We start from the raw sequence: 15,185 nt of genomic DNA, 5'->3' as shown, positions 1-15,185 counted from the left end.
GTAACATTTGCCAACTTCCAATCATCTGGGATGAAGACATCATACACACCCTGACTTTCAGAAAGTGCTGAATGTCTCTGCCTGAAAGCCAGACCTGCCAAGGGGTCCCAGCTGGTTGCTCAGGCATTGTCGTTCCCCAGGTATGAAGTTAGTTCTGAAAACAATATTCAGCAAAGAGGTCTGAGGTTACAGTGGCCTCCCATGGCAAAGGCTGCAGGCCAGATCAACAGCTCTTTGCATGCTAAGCTTCCACCAAGGATGAAGGTCAGAGAGAGCAAACTTTCCTTAACAAAAGCTTTAAGGACCTGGGCCTTCGTTTCAGCTGTTCTGTCACCTGTACTCCTGCACTATCACCTGGGCCATCCTCCTCAGTGAAACAGTGAAACTACTCCCCCAAATTGGATGGTAAGGTGTTTAATTCCCATTCATCCTCTGGTAGCTTTATTTCATTTGAAAAATTCCCTCACCCCATTGAAGTACTAAAATGGGAAGCCAGTCAGCTGGCAGATGAAGGCGTCAGAGCGTGTGTGTGAAACTCCACACAGCATCAGGCAGCTCTCACATTTCTGCGTGGCAACTCTGTCATGTGTCTGGTGTCCTGTGGACAAGACAAAGGAGCAATGCCAGTACATTACCTCTGTCTCTAGGGTCTGGCAAAACATACAGTCCATCTGGTTGATTTATACTGGTAAAGGAGCCAATCCATATTTTTATATATTTTGGCTTAACATCTTGATTGTGACATATAATGAGGGCCAATTTCAGGCTGGAACTGAGAGAAAAGAAACAAAGCTGACCCAAAAAATATAAGGGAGAGGCCAAGAAAAACGGTGGCTTTTCAGTCATTGAGAACAGTGCCACCTCTAGGCACTGTGGTGCTGCAGTCACAAGGAAAGATTAACGTAGGCCTGAACAGAAAGCTTACTGAAAGTAAGTAAGCTTTCCAGGTGAAGAAAGACACTCTGTCATGTACTGAACTCTGTACTTTTCACCATAGGGAGATAAAGAAAATTCCTGAGGGTCCCAGAAGAAGGCTGGGCATGGGCTGTCATTCACAGCCAAAACCGGGCACCCATAAGGAAAATGAGACAAGAATGAAAACTACAGAGCCCGTGGATGAGGGAAGAGTACTTGTGAAGCCTGTCAACCTCTCAGCAACATTAAGTGGCTTAATTTCCTTTTAAGCCCTGCCATTGTATGGTTGGTGGGACTGCCTTTCATGACAGCTACCCCGCAAAGGAAGCTCAGAAAACCTGGCCAGAGCAGGCAGAGCTCACCAATACATAGAGGCTTTAACTGATCTGGCACTGCTGAAATCCCTGGAAGTAAGTTGTAATGAATGCAAGGCAGCTACAAAGCCCTGCATACTCAACCACTGTTATCAGTGAGTCTAAGGAATAATACAGAAATTAAGAGCTGGGGTGAGAGCTCTGCCCTGGCAAGCACTTGCCTGGGGATGTGGCAGGCTGGGCATTATTACTGTTTCTCTGAAGTTAAACACATATAACCTCCTGCCAATTAGCTCTTGGTCACATAGAATTCTATGTATTACTTGGCTCAGAGGCCAGCGACCAATAATGCCAAGTTGAGAGACCAAGCTTAACAAAGGCCATCAAACCAACCAAACCCCAGTGTATCAGTTAAACATCTTTTCCTTGTGTACCCATTCCCCCTGCAGTCTCCAAAGAGCAGGGGAGAAGGTATTCCTGGGTTCTTGTCACCTTGTATACCAAAGTACTATACCACTCAAAGGAAAAAGTAAAAGGAAAGATTAGATGAGTGAGAGAGTTCACAGTTTACAGAGATTTCAGTGTTCCAGCACCTGGGCTGGTGCTTGCACATCTAACAAGACATTGTCCATTCTGTGCTTATGTCCCTTCTCTGCGTATTAACCAGCTATATTTTGTAATGTGACACATTCTCATTCAGCTGTCCCTCTCTGTATGCCACTGTTTTTCCTTCCTGGCTCACAGCCTCATGCAGAAGAAAGCAGAAAAATTTAATCTCCCCTAATAAGCAAGTGATGACACTTTCACAGACAGAAACAGATTAGATCAAGCTGAAGCTGAAAGCAAATTCAAGCCAGTTTTTAATCATAATGTGATCTTCTGACCAGCTGTCTGTTCTTCCCCCTCAGTACGTAAGAAACCCTTGTCATAGTATCAGGCCAGCCAGAAGACAATATCATACCAAACTCCCTGACCATAAACCACTTATAGTCAGTGGTTTAGGCTTGAAACAGATTAACATAATCCTAATAAATTCATTGCAAGGACTTCAGCTCCAAGATCCTGAAAACTTCACCAAAGTCCATGTGGACCATAATCACAGGTCTCAGAGGAGTTTTTGTTCTTCAGTTGTCTTATCTATCTGTCTACCCAGGGTGACTGCAGTTCAGTCGTGGCTATACTGTAGTTGTGTTTATTTTATTTTCCATTTCCACACCATTGCACATTAATGCTATTACTAGGTGATGCTTGAAAGGCACTGACATGCAGAATGATGGACTTGCACTTACTGTTACACTTTGCCATTCCCAGGAGCCCACTATTTTTCACTCCAGTACAGAGATGCCAGTTTTCTTAATAGCATGCCAGACTTCTTGGCTTGCATGTTATATTTTTTGGTTCAGTTTTACTCATTTCCTCATGAGTAGCTGAAGTTTCACAAATAAATGAAGCACTCACCTGTGCTTTAACCACCAGACCATACTCCTCCCACACTGCACTTAGGAATGAAAGAGGAATAATGCAAGCCACAGAGGGTTTAGTTTACCTTGCTAAAGACAGGCACATGCAGTAACCTCTTCTATCAAGCCAATAACTCCACCACAAATGGATTCACTTCAGTGAAAAGTAGCATTTCTACCCTCATTCTCTTGGGTGGATTCTGCTTGAGGGAAGATACATTTATTGGTGGTCAAAGTTCTGTTGGAATGATCCCACTTATATACCCTACTGTAGAATCTTGCCTTTCCTCAGCCCCAGCCCATTTTCTGCATTGGTGCATTGATTTCCTGAGGGAGGAAAGAGCTGTAGGTGTTTTCAGATGTATCTTTTTATTCATTAATACTTTTGTAGTTGTCATGTGATTACCTTTATGCAGATTATTTGGGCTGTGAGTAGATCAGGCCATCAGATCAGAACTGCTGAGGCTGGCCCCAGAAGAATTCTATTTGCCTGGAGCTGTACAGTGTGGGTTTATCCAGTGGGACAGGGCTATGTGTAGTGTGTCTGTACTCTACAGTGTTAATGATCCTTCTTCCATCAGTCCCCTGGCACTTGGTCTTCTGTTTTAATGTACATAGTTTCTATTTTCCACTTAATTATTTTACCTGACTTGTCTCATCACATTAGATAAACAGTAAGTTTTAGTTTACAACTGTAAACTGATTTGTTGTGCTAAAACATGAAATGAACACAGCATAAGTTGCTGGTGACTGAAAGATAATAAGCTGAGATAACCACTGCAAGCTTTTGTAGCACTGGAATTCCTGAAGAAAATGGGAGATACTGATTAAGTTCTGGGACTTCCCGTCTCCTCTGGTCTATTCAGAAACATAAGCAGAAGTGATCAGTGATTTCCTATCAGCTTAGTGTATTAAGGAAATAAAGTTCCACATACCTCACTTTCAGCTTCACTCTGCTTATGAAAGCCATTGGATAAGGAATTCTGGCCTCTATCCCCAGAACAGCCATGTGCCTGACACAAGACCTGGGCACCTCCTCTCAGTTTCCTGTTGCTTCATTTCCCTTCCCTCTCCCCAGACATTTACATCTGGTTCCTTTATTTTGCTTGAAAACCCATCTAGGCATAGGAAGTTCTTAATGAGGTTGCACATGGGGCAGGTGAGTATAATTGCAGGATTGGATGTGGGTTTTAGGTGTGCTTGCAATATAAATGATAATGATCTAAACCCCATCTGTGCAAAGGTAATGTTTTGATGTAAGGAGCTTCAGTCCAAGAATGTAGGACAAGGGACCTGTAGGAGGCTGTGAAGAACTGCAGGCTGTGGAAAGGGCTCACACTGGAGAAGCTGATGGAGGACTGTCTCCTCTGGGAAGGATCCCACACTGCAGCAGGGGAGTATGAGGAATCCTCCCCCTGAGGACAAAGGAGCAGGAGAGACTGTTCTGACTTGAATAGCAATGAATTAAACTGATCTCCCCATGCTGAGTCTGTTTTGTCTGTGACAGCGATTGTTGAGTGATCTCTCCCTGTCCTTATCTTGACTCATGAGCCTTTTGTCATATTTGCTCTCCCCTCTCCAGGTGAGGAGGGGAGTGATAGAATGGCTTTGGTGGCCATCCAGCCAGGGTCAACCCATCACATTTATTAACTCCTCTGGCCTCCTCCTTTCTTGGAGTCCCTAACTTATACACATCTTGCCTTACGCATGTACCTTTCCTAGCAGATGCCTGTCTGTCTTTGCAGTCTGCTGCCTGATCCCTCCACTCAACCCTCTTACATGCCTCCCCCCCACCCACCATCTCCTCACATTGTGCATGTGCATAAATGGGAGAGAAAGCAAAAATAAGAGCCCACCCAGTAGAGTTCTTTCCACAATGCCCAGAAGGATCTGTGTTTGAGGCATGTTTTAAAGACCATTGTAAATCAGGAAACAGCAAGGTGGAGTGAAGGGAATTTGGAAAGAGCTCTCAGCTTATGAATGTATAATGCAAGAACATGGGCCCTTGCTCCAGTTTAATCTTGCCAACAGTTACTAGACTAAGTTCCTTGAACAAAAAGTCATTATTATGACTAACTATTCTGTATTTATAGAGAAGCAGGGTCAGAAGACAAACAGTTCAAGCAATGCTCTTGCGCGAAAAGTTCTTCGCTTTTTCCTGCATGTGGTCTTTTATTCCAGCATTAACTGTGGTTATAAATCATTCCCAGCCTGCTTTGGAATGAGTTTACACAGACTTTGTGCTGTTGAAAACAGCACATTTATACACACAAGGTATAAAGTATTCAGCAGCTACAGAGTAAAAGTACCATGTATCAGGACTCAAATCCACAGAAGATTTAGAAAGTAATTATCAGTAAAATATTTCTCTGCCTGTTGCCACAAATGGCTACAGCTGCCTCAGCACCATACAGAGGACAACAGAGTGAGGAAAGTGGTCGGCAGCAGGTGTCTTGGAGAGGCACCTGTGCTAGGAAAGATTTTGTTTTCATAAAGGACAAGATCTGGAGGTTTAAAGAGTCTTAAGAGTAACTAGTGAACAGAATGGGGAAGAAGGGTGGACACCTAACTTCTGTGACCATCCAGGTAAGAAAGGACAAGGCTGGAAAAGCTTGAAAGCAAGAAGAATGAAGAAGAATGGCTTGGGTTTTTGTTGTTTGTTTTTTTTTTTTTTTTCTGTGTTGGAATATATTAGCCCCCATGAGAGGAAAGGTTGTTTGAACCACCAGGGGTGCACATTCCTCTGAGAGCCGAGGAACGCAGGGCCTTGGCAGGCAGGTGAGGTGCCAGGCCAGGAGAGAGTGACCCTCTCACAGCCTTCCTACCTTTCTGTCAGCTGTGACAAAAGGGGACACGGGGGATAGGACAGAAAAAAAAAAAAAAGTGGAAGGTGGCACCAGAACACCAAAAAACCCAAACTGTTAGCAATATAGTCACTCAGCTACTGGGCAAAACAGCTTCCAGTTTACTCTTTTTCAACCACTCCACCTCAGAATTAACTCTTGAAGGGTTTTTTATCCAAAGAACATGCTGAGTGCTGACAAGCAAAGAAGCACATACACTTATAATTAATTTCTAATAAGATGGAGCCATGACTCATGCAATTCAGAATTTCTTGAATGACCCAACTGAAATTTTGGTGGTTCATGAGGGCCCTGTAAAGTTTCCCTGGTGCCTCATCTCCAAGGCTTTCAAGCACGAAGCTGCTGTTACAGCAGCAGAAGTCCTGGAGTCAGGGGGGGTCAAGTCCTTCCTAACACCACTGCAGTGAGACCTGTCCTCATACTGCTTCCCTTGGTGCTTACACTTTCCATCCTAGGGCACACAGATACAAAAATAAAAACTGCATCAAGACAGTCAGTGTATCCAGATGAATTCTTAAATTGAAAAATGAAATGTAACCCCAGCAGAGACCCCTTTTCTCTGACAGGTCATCTTTTCCTTGAGTTCTGTTTTAATTCCTTTAACACAAACACAATGCATCACCTGCCCAAATTCAAACCTGATATAGACTTCCAAAAAAATGCTCCCAGCTAACTGGTGGTATTCAAATGACCACCACTCCTTTCCCATCTATTCTTGTTGATGTCTCTATTCACCAAGATTTCCCTCAGTATTAAATTCCCATATCTGAATGTCAGAGGGACAGAACTGAACAGCCCAGACTGAAGAAAACATTATCCCTCACATTTCTGCCATTGTGGATGGGAACACATATACAATTTGTAGGATGAAAGGTCCACTGTAAAAGTTTACAAAATCAGTTTTGATTAATATGGTTTGCAAGTAGCAGGCCAAAGGGTAGAATATAGGCTTTTCTTTTCCCCTTTGACTTTGGGTCTTCTTTTCCACTAACTGCCCCATTTTCTAATTCATCTACAATGAACTTAACAAAATGAAAACACTCCTGGAAGCTTACAAATCAGTAGATAAAACAACTAAGGCTGATCAATTTGCTAAGATCAGAAGGACTAGTTGCAATTTTCAGATTACTAGATAGTATACATGCTTAGTTTTACAGCAATCTCAGCAGTTATCCCAGCATTTCAGAACTCGTAATTAAAAAAAAAACAAAAACAAACCCACTTTTCCAGTAGATATTCCTGTTAGCAGTGGTTAGCAAATACGTTTTTCCTACCATGGAACATAACGAGAGCAATGATTCAAATATGGATCAGCTTATATCAGCTTATATCCCAGTTAAGCAGAGTTAGGTAAAATTAGGTAAGTGGAATAAACATCTAACAAAGTAGAAATGCAGAAGTAGAAAAACTACAAACACAAGAAATTTTTCACTGGGTGATTTGGTTTTTGTATTGGAGATTGGGGAGTATCAAGGTGCTGAAACAACGTCAACACTACAGGGGCAGCGATTCTTTCCCTGAGTGTTTGCACAGTGCCTTGAACAAGGGATTTCCAGTCCCAGCTGCAGTCTATAGCCATTAAATCTGTGGTATTTCTAACAGCTGAGTACCACTCTCTAGATAAGCAACACATGGGCTACAAAGGCCTCACAATCTAAGTGAAGAACACAAAACAGGGGAGGGAACAAGTCACATTTATGCCATTTAAAGACCAAGGTCCCGAAATCTGAACAAGGCCACACACTGCGAAGAACTAAATCAAGGTGTCCTCAGCTCCCATCTAGTGCTTCAAATGGAATGCCACTCTTTTCTCTCTCAAGGACTGAATCATAAGCATAAAAGGCATGCATCTGATGCATTGACAAATCACCAGACATCAGATGGCTTCTTTATCTCATAAAAACATCACTTCTCCCATAAAAGTGGGTTTTCTGGTTAAATAATAGGACTAATATTCTCTTAGCTTGCATTGAAAAATGACTATATCAAATGTACGGTTCATAGCCTTTAAAAAAGTAGCTGAACTTCACAAGACTGGGCTTGAGTGATACATTAACTAAAGCTCAATTTCAGGACAATTTTTTCTCCAATGTCGGACAAGCTTTCACATAAATAAAAAATATAGAATAAAGATTTCTACTACTTACCAGCACACTGATTGTTTTCATCCAACTGGTAACCAAATCGACACATCAGAGGTCGTGTAGCAGTAGGGTAGTTAGGAACAGGGCCTGGTGCTGGGGGCGGTGGATAAATATTTGAATAAGGGTTCAGATACGGTGACCGATACACTGGGTTTGTGCGGGGTACACATAAATAGCCACCATTCTGGTTGACACACACCATATCTCCTCTGCAGGCCTCAGGAATAGTCCGACATTCATCGATATCTGGAAGGAAATTGCAAAAGTTAAATGAGTGCTTCTTAGTGGGACTTGGCAAAAAAAAAAGTGTTATCATGTTTTCTCAAGACTTTGCTAAAAAAACTGTAATTCTCTTTGAAAGGAAAAGCTAATCCTTCTTTGTGGATCCTCTCTTTGAAGTTAGATCATACTTAAAAAAAAACATCCCATAAACTCAACATAACCTGTGCTCTACTTGTTTTGTTCCCTAGTGGAGGGGAAAACCTGATTTGTTATTCTATAAATGTTCAGTTTAAAAACTTTTTTCCACATGGTTGAAGCACAATAATGCCTGTTCCTGCTAGAGGGTCTGTCCAAACCACAACATGCAGATTAGGATTTCAAACACTGGTGCTTTGGTTTGTCCAGCTGTGATCCCAATTTCAAATTCCCTCCCACAGAAAAAGTTTGGGATGTTCAAACCTGAGGACCTGGTTAAGGCCTCTTTCTTGCTCTGATTGAGGTGGCTGCTGAATAAAATTTAGACAGATACAAAGGGCTACGCCAAACTGAGCATATGCTTGATTCTCAGAGCACAGAACCAGTAGGTTGCTATAACAGGGCAATCAATCTGTTGCTGGTTTTCCCTCACTGTTCAAGTAACTTTGCTGCATGCCGAAGATACTGCCCTGGAGACTGAATGCCACTGAAAAAGAGATGCTATCAGGCAGAGTGCATGTTTCTCAATATTGCTTCAACAATTTCCTTGTTGAAGGAATTTGTTTCAACCCTATGCAGTGGTAGACTACCTGAATCCCAAATGGAGGCTGCCAACAAACATAGTAAATAGTCTGGAGGAGAAAGGAAGGTAAACAACCCTTGTCATTTGGCTCCCAAACTCATCTGAATGCATCACAGTTATTTTAGAAGCACTGGTGACCTATTAGTATCTCAACTATGTCAAAGATCAGTATATACTTGTGCTGTGTAAATACACACAGATATTTATACATAGACATATATTTTTTGCATATACATATATACAAACACATATTTGTCACGCAGCAGGAACTTTTCAACTAAAACATACTAGCAGCAGCACAATGTTAACTCAATAATGTCAGGATTTCTCAACCCCAATTTAAATGTATTGATTTAATTAAAGTCCTACCTAAGCATTGCCCAGAGGCACGGTCCAGGTCAAACCCATTAGTGCACTGTTGCTAAAATGAAAAAACAAAGGATACTCAGTGACTGTGAAATGAGAAGGCTGCAGAGTCAAATGCTCATCTAGATTATTATGCTAAGTACAATTGTTCAACACAATAGAGTACACCAAAATAAAGTCCCTTCCCCAAAGGACAGTCAGCAAGGGATGGACCTGAGACTTCAGCACATGTGGCAGCCCCTGAATTCAGAAGGTTGTTCCCTGAGGTGGTGACAGTATGAGGCTGTTCAGCTCCCTGGGGGTAACCAACCCATAGTGTGTGATGGGCTCCATATTAGTTGTTAACACAGAAATACATTCTTCTATTTTGGGGGCTTATTTAAAAGGTACCAGGTAACTTCTCTAACAGACTCTAAACCACCACATATGGACAATTCAGTACATACATCCCAACAAGTCAGCCATCTGACTCAGTTGAAGCCATAGTTAAAATTACAAGCTTAGTAACAGGCTGGGTTTTACTTTACACCAAAATTTTTCTTTTTAAATGATAAATCTTCATATGACACATGTTCTAGGCTTGCAAGGTTACTTGTTCTTTCCTACCCCATGGTGCTGGTCTTTATCAAGGCTGCACTCTGGAGTCTGCAGCACTTCACCAGTGACCCTCAGCAGTTCTAAAGCAGTGACAGTGCTGGCTGTGATTGTACCAAAGCCCATTAAAATGATTCCCTGTTCTCCATAATTTTTGACTGGCTCTCCAGCTATTTAGGAACAGGTCAAGCAGTTCTCACAAGCACAAGATCTGCCAGTTAATAGGTTATACTAAGGGATGTAAGCAAGAGATCTGTAAGGATGGACTGTGCTTGAGATTCTTACTTTCTTCTTCCTTTTTTTGTTTTGTTTTGGGGTTTTTTTGTTTGTTTGTTTGCTTGTTTGTTTTCATTATTAAATGATAGACACTTATTTCTGGATTTATGAAGAAATCAGTGGAAGAGTAAAGTACTTGGTTCAAAGTATAGTGAGCTATAGATGGGAGACAAGGGCTGAGCTGATCTGGGTAAGTCACTGGAAGGAACCCATTGCAGGAGCTGGGGGGGACATGCATTGAAACACAGGGCAATATTTGGACTGCACCTGCCAATTGCACACATGAATACAGAAAACCACTACTAAAAGTGTCAGACAACTCTGAAGGAATTCTGCCTTCATTTATTTATTTTGGCATCCTAAGATATTTTGGTATCATGCAGTGGAAAGCCAAGGTATTTTGATGGGAGAAGGTACAATCAGACTCATGTTTCAAAGACTGGATGTTCTCTACTTTTTGTTCTCTTTTCTGTGCTGTTTAGCACAATCTAGTTTACACCTAGGTTAGCAGGAAAACTTAAGATCATTTTTAACAAAATTATTTTCTTTTGAACAGTAAACAATGATTCAGTAAAAATTCAAACTACTGTAGAACTGATTTCGACAACTTCCCAGAACTTTATTTTAGAAAAGATCCAAAAGATTCCAATAAGTTTGAAACGACCTGTTTTAATATCTTCAGAAATATTTTGTTGCTGTCATCTTGGTTTCAAGTTATTTTTTGCTTAGACTTCAAAATGAGTTTATGGTACAAGATGTTTTTATAAAAATACCAATGGAAACAATATTTTTTAAATTATAGAAACAAATCCTTAAAGACATTTCAAAAATTCTCCAAGGGCATGAAAAGCATTTCCCATACAGATCCAATGTTCAAAAAATATCAATAAGCCTGTCATGAACAGGAAATTTTCAATGTAATAGAAAAATAACAGCTACATTTCAGTCTTTTGGCAAAGCTATTTAGAAACACAGCTCTGGACACTGAGTATATCTGGATTATTAACTAGGAACTCAAACTTAACATGCCTTTGGGAACTGGTTTTTTTAATTTGAAGTCCACTTGCAGTCCAAGAACACAAAGAACTAATGCTTCTGCTATTTCAAGAACTGAGCTGCTTTACTTCTATCCACCCTCAAAAGCTCTGCCTCTTGAACGAAAAATAGTTTTGCACAAAAATTAAAATTAGAACTATGATGCAGTCATTCAGGATCACAGTCTGAAATTGAGCAGTCTTAAAACAAAATCCTGCTATGCACAGAAAATACCTATTTACATGAATAAGTTTTCCAAATGTGGGCATTCCCCATCACAGAACTGAGCTACTCCTGCTCCCATGGGATAGCTTTTCTTATTTCCTTTTCCAGAATTGTTTAGTTCAGAGGCAGAATCAGGTTTTCAGTAAGGTCCAGGTTTCTACAGGGATGTTTTGGTGAGCTGGCAAGGATGAGTCAATGAACTCAGTCTGTGTTCAACTCCAAAATCCTGCTGGCTCCAAGTTCTCCCCTCTAAACCCTTAGACCACACAGCTTCCGTTTCATGTAAACCCCAGACCACAGAGCTCCCTATTCACCTGCTAGCCAGTTAGTTACATCTCATGCCATACAGGGCTTCAGGAGAAAACAGGACACAGATTGCTGTGTGCACCTCTCACCTGTGCTCTTCCAGGGCTTGAAAGGCAGACGGCCAGTGTGAAAGCAGTCAGTATCCTGTAATGTGCACAGAAAATAGGCTGAAAACCTTCTGATACTCAGGCTCGTTATAGAGAATTAAACATACATGGTCGAATAAATTCCTAGTGACACCTCAGTGTACTCCAAGGAGATCTGCTAACATGAATTTAGCCTCTGGAAAGTGAGCCACAGAAATGTGGGCCAGATTCAGACCTCAGAGTCACTAATTTTACTATGTTTTTATGCAACTGGGATCACAGTTGGACTGAACATGTCTATTAACTAATCTATTTTTTATGATACTCCATGCAGCGGCTGCTTAGTGAACAAGTGCGTAATATCCAATAAAGTATTTTTGCTCCTCTCCGACACATTTCTTTGGAGAACATCAAAGTTTTTCTTGTACATTATGTACATTTTACAGAGGGGTAAAGCAGAGCACAGGCCCTGCCTAATCTCACAGTGCAACCCCCTGGTAGTCAACATCTGATGCAGGAGGTCCTGAACCCAAGCCAGTCGCGCTAACTGCTAAACCGCATTGTATCCCCCAGAGACCATGTCTGAGACTAATCCATTATCTTAGGGCCAGATTCTGTCCCTCTACTCAGTCTTGAGCAATATCTGCTCCACAAGTAGACACACTCTGCGAGTTTATCAGTTAATAGAAGCTGCTATATTCAATGGATCCTTCCCAGTGGTAGCATCTTACCATCTAGTGGGACCTTCCAGGTCTCCTCACTGCAACCAAAAGAAGAGGATCCCCCACTAGCAGAGCTCTGTGGTTGTATTTGGAAATTCTTACCTGAAGCACAAAAATTCTGGACAGCTAAGCTCCCACTCCCGAATAACATTTCTTACAATAAGAAATTACTTATTTTCTATGTATTATGGATTTCAGTGCTTTTCCACTGTCTAATAGAACATTTCTTCTCAATACAGTTAGACCCTCAACTTGCTTATCTTTGATTCTAGTTCTGAATGGCAATTGTATGCAATACATTCCCACAGAATCAGTACAGGAAGCAAGGGATATTTTTGGTATCCTTAGTTCTGCTACACAAGTGAGCTGCCAACTTTCTCTCTTAGAGCTGTCTCTGATTTCCAGCGCAAACTGAGCTGCTGAACAAGACCTACAAATTCATCAGACAAAACCACACACAGGGACCGACACATTTGAACAAATTTCTTATAAATGAGGAGACATGCACTAGCTCTAGAAAGTAAACATAACCCTAAAATGGTTGTTCATAGTGCTGCAAAGACAGATCATGCTTGCTGGCAGCTTTTGAGTGACAAGGAAAGGCAAATTCTGCACAGAGTTTTCCTTAGAGCTGTATGAAAAGCATTCAAAATACATTATCCAGCTAGGCTTGCACTTCATTTATTGATTCCTCTAATCTTTTTGAAGAGATTTTCAAGCATGCACTGCATACACACTTTGCATGTAGCAAGAACAGCACTAGAAGGAGATACAACAGGTTAGAGCTGAGCATTAACATACCTAGCAACTGGGCTACGCTCTACATTACTGCAGAGCACTGCATGCTAACAAAATCCCCTATAAAACCTCTCAGACAAAACTCATATGTTTCTAGACAGTCTTTTGTTTCCGTTGTTAGAAGATGATATATTCTTTCCTTGTAGTGGTGGGGGGTGACCTTATTGCTTCATACGTGTTCTGCCTGCAACCACCATCTCAATTTTCTCATTAATTTAGATCTCAAATCCCCTAAAGAATTATTAACAGACATGCAGCACAATCTATCAACACTATATTCAGCTGGTCACAGTAGCTTGCTCAGCAGGCAGAAGGTTTTAAACTAGTAAGTAACCTCTGCAATAATAACTAATTAGCTTCAAATCAATGACTGTAAACAGTGGGATCGTTTGCTGTCACAATTCAGCACTCCTGCAGATGCTGGGTTTCCTAAAGCACAGACTATAAGCACAGATGAAGAAAGAGCTCATCAGAGACAGCACAGCTTTAGTAACAGACAGATCATCTTTCCCCACCTCTGACCATTGAGATCCTGTCTCTTTGCAAATGGCTTTAGCAAGTGGATTGGCACCCTGAATCCCTGCCATAGGTACTTTCCACAAGTAGGTTTCCCTTCGGTAAGTAAGGACATTTCATGCATACCACTTACCTTTTAAATCCTTGCATGTCCAAAACTGTTGAGGAAAGGTGGAAAAAAAACAGAGTCTGTGCTGATGAATAACTAGAAAGTTCTCTGAAACATTACCCTCTGCTAGCACTTCAGTTCCTCAGTCATTTATAGTCCAGAGAATGAAATAGCAAGTAATGGAGAAGATCGGGAGCCGTCTGTACCTCCTCAGACACTGGAGAGAATACAGAGAAAGCACCTGGTTTTGCTTAGTTCTCTTCTGTAATTCAGCATTAAACCAATTGGAGGAGGAATGTTAAAAATGAACACTTCATTTTCTAAGTATGTTAAACAATGCAAATGGGGGCCTCAGCCTGGGACAGCTGGTTTAGATTACAAAGCTCACCAACTGGCTAGACTCCTCACAACAACCTCGAGGAGCCTGCCAGGATAAAACACTAACAGCTTGAAGGAAAGCCTCTCCTGCTGCAAGCTTCACAGTTAAATGTGCCTCAGAGCAGAGAGCACCGTTATTGGACAGAAACCCTTATCAAGGGACTAAGGAAGGGAAGGGATTGTTTTTCTTGTTCTGAGGACAAAAAAAAAAAAAAAAAAAAAAAAAAAGTCAGGCTTTTTGGAGGCCCTCTAGCCGGTATCTCAAACAATGAATATGCAACACTCTCTGCTTTGTGCCAATGGCATCCTGATGAAAGGTCTGACCCTCTGGGAGGTGAATAACTTGAATTCATGACGATTGCAGCTACAGGAACTATATTGCTTGGGGATTATTTGAAAACAGGAATAAACAAATTAAACCCTTAAAGGAAAACAAATGGCCTGTCTACAAATGCTGGCCCTTTTAAACTGACCCCACACTTGAGGGAGCACTTTGTGAGATGAAATAGTTCTCAGGAAAAACATATCTCACAGATCTCCAGTCATGATTGAAGACAAAGGAAATAGAGCACTTTTCCAGGTGTTTTGCAGCCTTGCCACAGCCAGAGCTTTAGTAGGTCAAGCAGACCAATTATGAGATGAGAGAGGTAAGCAATGAAAGGCTACAATGATTATGCTAGTTCCAAAGATGAACACTGAAATTAAATACAGACATATACATTAAATGAATACTTTGAATTTCTGTTGAGTCTTCCATTTGAGGAAACACTTTATTCCTAAGAAAAGTGTCCAACAAGATAAAATCCATCATACATCTCTGTAACAGACTGAGAAACAAAGAAGCAGAGTTGTTATAACAGGTACTTTGCTCTACAGCCAAGCAGATGCACGGAGCATCCATTTGTGTGGAGGAAGAGCTTGCTTCATATACTTGTTGATACTTCCTTGCTGATCCACAGAATTTTTCTCACATCACAAAGAAGAATCATTGTACATGAGCCAGAATTACCATAAGAGCACAGCACCAGTCTGCTCACAAAGAAGTGCCTCAGACTGAAGAGCTCTTTCTGATCCATC

The 15,185-nt window shown here is 41.3% G+C and overlaps 1 protein-coding gene across 1 annotated transcript in view; it reads right to left on the bottom strand.

Annotated features, from left to right (window-relative positions):
* Positions 1 to 14,201, bottom strand: part of FBLN5 (fibulin 5) — a 46,807-nt gene extending 32,606 nt beyond the window's left edge. Inside the window, exons 1-4 of the mRNA XM_071745754.1 lie at positions 13,755 to 14,201; positions 11,589 to 11,643; positions 9,067 to 9,118; positions 7,701 to 7,943 (exon numbers count right to left, since the gene is read on the bottom strand). Of these exons, the coding sequence (XP_071601855.1) occupies positions 7,701 to 7,943; positions 9,067 to 9,118; positions 11,589 to 11,643; positions 13,755 to 13,771 (367 nt within the window). The 5' untranslated portion in view covers positions 13,772 to 14,201. The remainder of the gene's footprint in view (positions 1 to 7,700; positions 7,944 to 9,066; positions 9,119 to 11,588; positions 11,644 to 13,754) is intronic.
* Positions 14,202 to 15,185: the final 984 nt, after the last annotated feature.

The sequence above is a fragment of the Heliangelus exortis genome, chromosome 5 (assembly GCF_036169615.1).
Source record: "Heliangelus exortis chromosome 5, bHelExo1.hap1, whole genome shotgun sequence".
Taxonomy (NCBI): domain Eukaryota; kingdom Metazoa; phylum Chordata; class Aves; order Apodiformes; family Trochilidae; genus Heliangelus; species Heliangelus exortis.
Note: the sequence above shows the minus strand (reverse complement) of the source record. Positions and strands in the feature narration are given on the sequence as shown.